The 11,042-nt window shown below is 26.7% G+C and overlaps 1 protein-coding gene across 1 annotated transcript; it reads left to right on the forward strand.

Moving 5' to 3' along the window:
* The first annotated feature begins 9,861 nt into the window (after positions 1–9,861).
* LOC109171806 (ethylene-responsive transcription factor ERF010-like) lies at positions 9,862–10,687 on the forward strand. Its single transcript, XM_019320883.1, has one exon. It carries the CDS (start codon positions 9,999–10,001, stop codon positions 10,476–10,478), a length of 480 nt encoding a protein of 159 aa, XP_019176428.1. The 5' UTR covers positions 9,862–9,998; the 3' UTR covers positions 10,479–10,687.
* The last annotated feature ends 355 nt before the right edge of the window (positions 10,688–11,042 follow it).

Consider the following 11,042-nt stretch of genomic DNA (forward strand, 5'->3'; position numbering starts at 1 on the left):
TATAGCATTTTTGCCCCCTAAATTATTGAAGTGGCTGTTTTCCCCCCTGAAATGTTAAATGGACATATTTACCCTTCAACTAAATATTTAATTTATTTTTTGTCTCCAACAAATTATGACCATAATTTGGTTCAAACCAAACAAACACTATAGCAACCAAACCGAAATATTCCAATTACAATTTAGAATCGAAATCCGATATTTAGAGTTTATTAAAATCGTGAACCAGAACGGACGGTTCATGTTCCGAACTGAAAAAATAAAATACATATATTGTTGAATTTATACTATTTTAAAATAAAAAATAAAATTTTAAAATAAAGACCGTTCAAAATCGCGAATCGGATCCAGAACCGCCGGTTCATGGTTCAAGATTCAATTTTTTTGATACATAATTTTAATAAATTGACATTTAAATATTGGATTCTAGATCTTAATTATAACCGAAAACTATTAATTCGATTGCTATAGTATCCGGTTCAATTCAAACCGAACCGTGGTCATCCCTACGTATACGCAATAATTTGTTGGAGAAGTAAAATAAATAAAATATTTACTTTAAGGGTATAAATGTCAATTGAATATATCAGGGGGGAAAAAACACCACTTTTAGAATAACTGAGGGGGCTAATGTGCTTACCTAAATAATTGAGGGGGAAAAAGTGCTATAAGTATATAACTCAGGGGTAAAAAGTGCCATTTTCCCTAAAATAAATATTTTATTTATTTTTCTTCTCCAACAAATTATGATCATAATTTGGTTCAAACCAAATAGCCACTATAGCAACCAAACCAAAATATTCCAATTACAATTTAGAATCGAAACTCGATATTTAGAGTTTATTAAAATCGTGAACCAGAACGGACGGTTCATGTTCCGAATTGAAAAAATAAAATACATTTATTGTTAAATTTAGACTATTTTTAAAATAAAAATAAAATTTTAAAATAAAAACGGTTCAAAATCGCGAATCGGGTCCGGAACCGCCAGTTCACGGTTCAGGATCCAATTTTTTTGATTCATAATTTTAATAAATTGAAATTCAAATATTGGGTTCTAGATCTTAATCATAACCGGAAACTTTTAATTCGATTGCTATAGTGTCCGATTTAGTTCGAACCGAATCGTAGTCATCCCTACGTATACGCAATAATTTGTTGGAGAAGTAAAATAAATAAAATGTTTATTTTAAGGGTATAAATGTCAATTTAATATATTAGGGGGAAAAACAACCACTTTTAGAATAATTGAAGGGGCTAATGTGCTTACCTAAATAATTGAGGGGAAAAAAGTGCTATAAGTATATAACTCAGGGGGAAAAAGTGTCATTTTCCCATGAAATTATTATGATAATTGCCACAATATTTGTTAATTATAATTAATATAATTAATGAAATTGAGAAATATAAGATTTCTTCCATAGAAATATTTGTGAAAATTTCATTAAATTACAATTAATAAAATATGAAATATATTTAAAGAAATGAAATTATTAAATTAACAAAACATGTATATTTCTAATTTTTAAAATATACATACATACACTTATGCACTATAATAATCATGCAAAATTTAAATGCTACTTTTTAAAAATTTTAAATGTAATTTTGTAATTATAAATCTATCAATATAAATTATAATTAATGAAATTATATTATTGAACTTTCCTATATACATATTAATAAATATTATATGTATATACAATGAATTATACAATCATATAAGAAAATGCGTCGTATTAGAGTTTAAATTTATTCATACAAATTTTATAATTTACATTTTTTTATAAAACTAATCAAATGTTAATGTTAATAATAATAATAATAAAAATTTTGAAGTCAGAATTATAAATTAAATATTAGGGTAATAATTAATCTATTTATTATTATTATTATTATTATTATTATTATTATTATTATTATTATTATTATTATTATTATTATATAAAAAACAAAATTCCCTTTTCAAAAAAAAAAAAAAAAAAAAAAAAAAAAACCAAAATCATCCTATTTCATTTTCCCGCCCAAACTTTTGTAGTAAAGCTTATTTGGTAAGTAAATGTCAAATGGAAATTAAATAAAATCTATTAATTTGTAATCTTGGATAATTGGTAATATTATGTATGGTATTATATTCTATAACATAATTGATAATATTATTGTTCAAGAATAATAAAAATCCTATGTAATAATGTAATAATAATAAAATAAAATTAAAATTAAAATAAAACAATAACAATAACAACAACAACAACAATAATAATAATAATAATAACAATAACAACAACAACAACAACAACAACAATAATTCATACAAAACTATATACAAAATAAAATTAAAATTAAAAAAAATACGAAGAAGACAAAGGTGGCTCCCCTTTGTAAATGATGTGGGATCATTTTGATATCCACATTGAAAATGTTTGGAAAGAGGAGCTCTTAAGCTCCTCTATATAAGATGAACATTTACAAACATATAATTGCTTGCCCATCAATGTTGGCAAGTATTGAGAAGTCCAAAGGTTTTTTTTATTATTATTTTTTATTTTAGTACTATTGACCTGACAAATTATGCTGTGGATCTGTGTCCACCTTGCAAGGTAGGCACGGTTCAAAAAATTGTTCATAATTATGAATATATAGTTCAAAAATTATAAACATATAGTTCTATAATTATGAACATAGTGTTGTGAACATAATTATGAACATATAGTTATGTAATTATGAATATAGAGATTCAATAATTGTTAATATGAAGTTAAAAAATTATGCATATATCTTTATAATTATGAACATATAGTTCAGTAACTATGAACATAGAGTTCTGTAATTATGAATATAGAGTTCAATACTTATGAATATGAAGTTCAAAATTTATGAATATATAGCTTTATAATAATGAACATATAGTTCAGTAATTATAAACATAGAACTATGTCCACCTTGCAAGGTGGACACAGTTCCACAGCATAACTATTCGATTGACCCTGTTACATGTAAACTTTTTCAACCTATTGAAGCCCAACGTGTCAAAAGGCTCTTATTTAAGAAATCTTATCTTAATGGCTTCTTATTTTAGTTTTTTTTTTTAATTTTTTTTTTAATTTATTAGGGGGTTTGAGAAATATTAACCCAAAATGTATATGAGTTGTTTTAGTTTTTAGTAGTTTGGAGCAAATTGCTAAGTTATTAAATAGTATTTTTAGTGTTTTGATTAAATATAAATGTTAAACAGACGAATTTCTTAAAATTTTGACGAATTTGCCAAATAATCAAATTACAATAACAACAACAACAATAATAATAACAACAACAACAACGGCAACAACAACAACAATAACAATAATAATAATAATAATAATAATAATAATAATAATAATAATAATAATAATAATAATAATAATAATAATAATAATCCAAACAAAACTATATACAAAATAAAATTAAAATTAACAAAAAAAAGAAAGAAAGAAAAAATGACAAAGGCGAGCCACCAGCTCCTTTGGTAAATGATGTGATATCATTTTGATCCCACATTGAAAATGTTTGAAAATAGAGAGCTCCTCTATATAAGAAGAGCAATGATCCTCTTATAAACATAATTGTTTGCCCATCAATGTGGACAAGTATTGAGAAGTCAAAAGGTTCTTATTTAAAAAGCTTTACCTTTGTCTTCTTATTTTAGTTTTTATTTATTTATTTATTTATTTATTATTAGTGGGGGTTGTGGAAGATTAACCCAAAATGTATATGTTGTATTAGTTTTTAGCAGTTTGGAGCAAATTACTGAGTTATTATGTAATATATTATGGTGTTTTGATTAAAGTTAAAATGTTAAAATGACGAATTTATTAAAATTTTAGCGAATTTATCAATAATCAAATTACAAATAATAATTTACCAGGACTATGTGGTCCAATGGTACCCGGGTTGGACTTCCATTTGGAAGATTATGAGTTCGAGCCTCAGTGGAGGCGTTATTGGTTCTTTGTGTTTCAGTAGGTTGAGAAAGTATATGAACAGATACTACAATGTAATAGAGCCAGTAACTTTCAAAAAAAAAATTACAAATAATAATAATAATAATCATCATCATCATCATCCAAATAAAACGATATACAAAATAAAATTAAAATTAAAAATAATAAGAAGAAAACAAAAGGGAGCATGTGGCTCCCTTTGTAAATGATGTTGGATCATTTTGATCCCACATTGAAAATGTTTGGAAAGAGGTGTTCTTGAGCTCCTCTATATATACAAACATAATTGTTTGACCATCAATGTGGGCAAGTATTTAGAAGTCCAAAGGCTCTTATTTTATTTTTGAGTACTATTGACCCGGCAAATTATGCCGTGAAACCGTGTCCACCTTGCATGGTAGACACGGTTCCAAAATTGTTCATAATTATGAATATATAGTTCTATAATTATGAACATCGTGTAGTGAACATAATTATGAACATATAGTCATGTAATTATGAATATAGAGATTCAATAATTGTGAATATGAAGTTCAAAAATTATGAATATATAACTTTATAATTATGAACATATAGTTTTGTAATTGTGAACATATAGTTTTGTAATTGTGAATATAGAGTTCAATAATTATGAATATGAAGTTCACAGATTATGAATATATAGCCTTATAATTATGAACATATAGTTCAGTAATTATTAACATAGAATTGTGTCCACAACATAACTATTCGATTGACCCTGTTACATATAATATTTGTTCATATCAACTTTCTCAACCTATTGAAGCCCAACGAGTCAAAAGGCTCTTATTTAATAAACCTTATCTTAATGGCTTCTTATTTTAGTTTTTTTTTTTTAATTTTTTTTTTTAAATTTATTAGGGGGTTTGGGAAAGATTAACCCAAAATGTATATGTATTTTTTAGTTTTTAGCAGTTTGGAGCAAATTGCTAAGTTATTAAATAATATTTTTGGTGTTTTGATTAAATATAAAATGTTAAACATGCGAATTTCTTAAAATTTTGTCGAATTCGTCAAATAATCAAATTACAACAACAACACGACAACAACAACAAGAACAACAACAACATGAATAATAATAATAATAATAATAATAATAATAATAATAATAATAATAATAATAATAATAATAATAATAATAATAATAATAATAAGTGTGAACTAAACAAAACTATATACAAAATAAAACTAAAATTAACAAAAAAAAAAAAAAAAAAGACAAAGGGGAGCCACGGGCTCCCTTTGTAAATGAAGTCATTATTTTGATCCCACATTGAAAATGTTTGAAAAGATGAGCTCTTGAGCTCCTTTTATATAAGAAAATCTATATCAGAGTAGAAATGGGGGAGAATTCATTACTTTTGAGGTCAAAACGCCATGGTGGCAGAGAGAGAAGGGGTGGAGAGCATCTGCAAACCAATAGAGAAAATGAATTACTCTGATATGCTTATTTTTTTATATATTTTTTAAAAAAATCAATTTTGATTTTCCAATTTTTATTTTTTTCCCGTCCCCTCCCACATTATTCTCTTTCCTACTCACTCTTACATCCTCTAATATCCCCAACTGATAAAGATGCTCTAAGAGATACAAACATAATTGTTTGCCCATCAATATTGAGGTACAAACATAATTGTTTGCCCATCAATATTGAGGTACAAACATAATTGTTTGTCCATCAATGTTGCAAGTATTGAGAAGTCAAAAGGTTCTTATTTAAGAAACCTTAGCTTTGTCTTTTTATTTTAGTTTTTATTTATCTATTCATTATTTATTATTTATTATTAGTGGGGGTTGGGAAAGATTAATCCAAAATGTATGTGTTGTTTTAGTTTTTAGCAGTTTAGATTAAATTATTGAGTTATTAAATAATATTTTTGGTGTTTTGATTAAAGATAAATTGTTAAAATGACGAATTTGTTAAAATTTTGGTGAATTTGTCAATCTCAATTTTTTTTAAATCGTCAATAATAATAATAATAATAATAATAATAATAATAATAATAATAATAATAATAATAATAATAATAACAACGACAACAACAACAACAACAACAATAATAATAATAATAATAATCATCATCATCATCATCCAAACAAAACGATAGACAAAATAATATTAAAATTAGAAAAAAAAATAAGAAGAATGATGTCGAATCATTTTGATCTCACATTGAAAATGTTTGGAAAGAGGAGCTCTTGAAAATGATTACAAACATAATTGTTTGCCCATTAAGTAGTGAGAAGTTAAAAGGTTTTTTTTTTTTTTTTTTTTTTTTTTTTTTTTAAGAAGTAAAGGAAAATTAAAAGTAGAAAAGAAATATTTCAATAATAATATTTTACATCATCAATTAGTAAAGGCATATTTAAAAAAATAGTACATATAAATTAAAAATGAAACGAAAATATTTCATTAATAATATTCTACATCATCAAATTAAATGTAACAAAAATTAGGTTAAAATATCACTACATCTATATTCTAATTGACTAATTAACTGGAAAAAAAAATTGACTGAAAATGAATCTAATATTACTAATTGACTGAAAATATAAAAGGAAATGAATATTAATAACTGACTGCAAATAAAAAATGATCCATAATTGAAAAAAAAAAAGAAATGATAAGATCATTGCATTTTAATTAAAAATGGAATGAAAATTAAAAATTAGAGGAAAATATTTCAATAATAATATTCTACATTATCAATAGTAAATGCATATTTTAAACAATAGTAAATGTAAATTAAAAATGAAACGAAAATATTTCAATAATAATATCTACATCATTAATTAAAATGGAACGAAAATTAGGTAAAAATATCACTGCATTTGATATTCTAATTGACTAATTGACTGAAAATAAAAATGAATAATTGGCTGAAAATGAATTTGATATCACTAATTGACTGAAAATATAAAAGGATAATTAATTGAGTAATATTCTACCATTATATATTTTAACTCAAGTAACCCGTCCTGATGGATTGAAGGTGTTAGCTCTAGACGAAGATGAACAAGATTGTGTTGTCACTACCAATGTCGTCTACAAAGAGATTTCAATAATGTGTAAATATAATCGGTGATATTAAGTTTTTTTTTTAAATGAAAGAATTGCTATATATATTCATATATATATATATATATATATATATATATATATATATATATATATATATATATATATATATATATATATATATATATATATATATATATAGACAAAAAAATATATCTTCCATACAAATGAATAAAGATACCAATTCATTTCTATAACTGAGTTGTTAGAGAACGAGGACATTTGCCTAATTTATGAAAATACTAAATAATGATAAATAAAATCTTCTAAAGTTATAGCACCGTATGCGTACATCTAGACATTAGCTATTAATTTGAGCAATTATTTACACAATTTCAAGCAATGATAACATCAAAATATATAAACGATCCAAACAATATCTTTAATTGCACTATATAATATTTGATGTTCTAATTTAAATAATTATATATCGATTCATATATTCTTAATATATTACAACAAATCCATTCCGTGCATCGCACGGGTGCAAATACTAGTATTAATAATTAAGAAATTTCGGTAATTATGACATTGACCTCTCAAATGGGTTGCACTGTTGCACTTATTAGCATTGACTAATTTCATAGTTGCATGACCAAATGCACCTAATCTAACAATTATTTTCATGCAATTAATAATATTTGGAGAAGGTACAACTTTACTAAAAAGTCAAAGTGGATTTATAGACTTCAGCCTATTTATTTCTTGAAAAAATGATAAGTGTACTGCAAGAAAGTAAACTCTAGCCATTTGTTGGAACTTTAGTGCATAAACATAAAACAAATTAATGAAAATTATGGCCAATATATTTTTTTTTTTTTGATAAATCAAAGTATGTCACGTCAACATGAAATACAAAATGGAGTAAAAAGTCTGAATAGAATATATATGCACCTCTTTTAGTAGTAGTCTAACGATTTTAGTTGGATTAAAGTAATTTTATATTCTTTTTAAGTGAGGAGATAAATTCTTTATATTTACATACTTAAAGTAATTAGTAGGTTAATGAATTAATAAACTAATTCTCAAAGCTAGTATACCCATGGAGTGTGAACGATGGTATGTTGGCTTTACAAATCTAATACACCCTATCAATTAAAAAGCTCTTAAATAATAACTAAATTAAATTTCAAATATGAACACACTACATATATATTATGTATTGTAGTCTATTAATTTTGGAGTCTCCACTTAAAAGGACTCAACCATTTAGTTTTGTTAATATTACTGATATTATCTGATCTAAATTTGAACTCGAAGACTTTAACTAAAATAAAATCAACTTTTTAAAATTTGAACAAACCTAATAATCTTGTGCAAAAGTATACGTAGAATGATGGCCGTGCATTTAATTTTATATAGTCATAATAATGATTTGCAGCCTTATTTATTTATCCATCCGTCCACCTACTAACCGACCGACCTTTCAGTCCAATTAAAATTTCTATGAACAAAAGAAGAAAAAAAAAACACTAAGAAGTGGCAAATTAATTAATAATTCGACCAAATCTTTTGTCTATCAATTGAATTGTGACACTTGAATAAAGTTTGATGCTTCCATCAAATTTTATCATGCATGTCGAGTAATATATGGATTAAATTTAGTCAATTAATAAAAATTTAATGTTGATATTAATATTTTTGTGAGTTGTTATTGGTCTACCTCCTTGCCGGCTAGGGTCATCACAAGACGAGTTCACTCCAGATTGCACATAAGTTCTATTTTTTGACCTTAACACAAGGTTTTTTGCTCAACATAATTATGTCACCATTCTTAATTGTGATGAAACTCGAACTTATGACATTCTATTACAATACATTATTAAACTTGGTATTATTATAAATAGTTTCTAATGGTAAATGATATTATTGAAAAAATCACAATACTAGATACAATCTATGATTATACTTCGTGTTGTTGGAAATGACTTCTAATAGTACCAAATACAATTAGATACTAATGCAAATCATTTCAATATTATATAAAATGCCATTGTTGCCGATCCACAAAATAAATGTTCGCTAATATTATAATCACACAATATAAATATTAAATATAAATTATATATTGGTGTTATAGTATAAGTTAAATCTATAAATATTTATATTGTAAATTTTACTCCTAGTTATGTATCGAATATTTAGGAATCTAGTTTTTTTTTTTTTTTTTTTTTTTTTTTTTTTTTTTTTTTTTTTAATTTAGTCAAAGACATTCAATGTATGCTCTATACTTGTATATAAACCTTGAAAAAGGGATTGTAAAAAGTTTACAAATTTCAATACACAATGCAATATAGATTTTGTTACCGATTCTCCATTTTTTATTTATTTATTTATTTATTAATATTTATACATTTGTTCTTCCGTGATTTAGGCTAGCTAGCAGCTGACATCTATCTGTCTAAAATTCTTAACTAGTTTGATAATCAAAAAATTCATAATTTGATTTCTTTTAAAATTGTTTATTGATTTTCTTTATTTAAATTGACATTTATAAGCAATTTATAAACTAATTTTACATTTTTAGTTATATGAATTTCTTTTACCTAAAATGTATTTTTGAATACTTTTTTTTTGAAAGTATGTATTTTTGAATACTAATTGTTCGGTTTTTCATAAATGAAAGATTAGGTGCATATTTGTTAAGAATTTGAATTGAATTGATGATTGAATATAGTGAATAATTTAGAATTTAGAATGTAGTCCAGCAAGAATAGGGCGCTGTGTCGGTGCTTTAAGATTTTGTTTTATCGTGTACTATAAATATTCAAAGTTTTCTTTTCCAACCCAGCTTTTGGATGGCTATGGCTATTCTTCTCTCTCTCCATGATTCCCCCATGAAGGATTTGTAATCAAATTATTTACAGGCCCCTTATATATATACATACATACATATAAGAGTTTAGAGAGAGAGAGTGATGGAGGGCCAAGGCGGCGGAGACGACGGTGGGTGTTGCTCCGGGAAGAGAAAGAAGGAGAGACCCTACAAAGGAATTCGGATGCGGAAGTGGGGGAAATGGGTCGCGGAAATCCGGGAGCCAAACAAGCGGTCGAGGATATGGTTAGGCTCTTACTCGACGCCGCTCGCGGCGGCGAGGGCCTACGACACCGCCGTCTACTACCTCCGCGGCCCGTCGGCCCGGCTCAATTTCCCCGAGCTGTTGGCCGGCGACGCCGCCGGGGGGCTTAACGACTTATCGGCGGATTCGATCCGTAAGAAGGCAATCGAAGTGGGTGCCAGCGTTGACGCAACTCAGACCTCCCTGCGTGGCGGCGCCGTCCAGGAACAACCGCCGCCGCCGCCGCCGCCGCCACCGTTGACGGCTTGCCGGCTTCAGGCGAAGCTCGACTTGAACGAAAAGCCCGAGCCCGAAGACCCGAATCTTGATTACTTCTGAGCTTCACAAAAGACAAAATCTCTCGTTTCGGGGGTCCCACATCTCAGCCCGACAAGATAGTGGAGAGCTCATCTTCTTCCTCCTCTTAATAAGTTTTGTTTTCCTTGTTTGAGTTTTAGGTTGGAAAAAAAAAACATTTTTGTTGCCTCAAAATTGTAGTAAAATGAATATAATGAATGTGAATATGTTATATCTCTCTTTCTCTCCAATTTTCTTTTATTTATTTATAAATAAGAAAAAAATGAAATGAATTATTTGCAGAAAATTGAATGATTCATATGGCGTGGATGAATGAAATCTGAGTATAGCGGATGAGAACGAGGGGAACACGATGGGACCGACATGGCCATTCTTATGTTTTTTCCGCCGCAACTAGCTTAGGTTTTGTTTGGGAGGACGGTGACTGAGAGTTTGGAAAAATGATAGTATCTAACTAAATGATGACGTTTAAAGTAGGGGTATTTGTGTATTTATAAAATTACCAGTGAGTTCGACATAAAAGAATAGTAAATAATCATTGAAAATATTTATATAATAAATAAATAAAAGAAAAATCATGAAATA

Source organism: Ipomoea nil, unplaced genomic scaffold (genome assembly GCF_001879475.1).
Source record: "Ipomoea nil cultivar Tokyo-kokei standard unplaced genomic scaffold, Asagao_1.1 scaffold0382, whole genome shotgun sequence".
Taxonomy (NCBI): domain Eukaryota; kingdom Viridiplantae; phylum Streptophyta; class Magnoliopsida; order Solanales; family Convolvulaceae; genus Ipomoea; species Ipomoea nil.

Bases quoted from the DNA above. Each gene is read 5' to 3' on its own strand.
- LOC109171806 (XM_019320883.1), top strand. From the start codon at position 9,999: ATGGAGGGCCAAGGCGGCGGAGACGACGGTGGGTGTTGCTCCGGGAAG.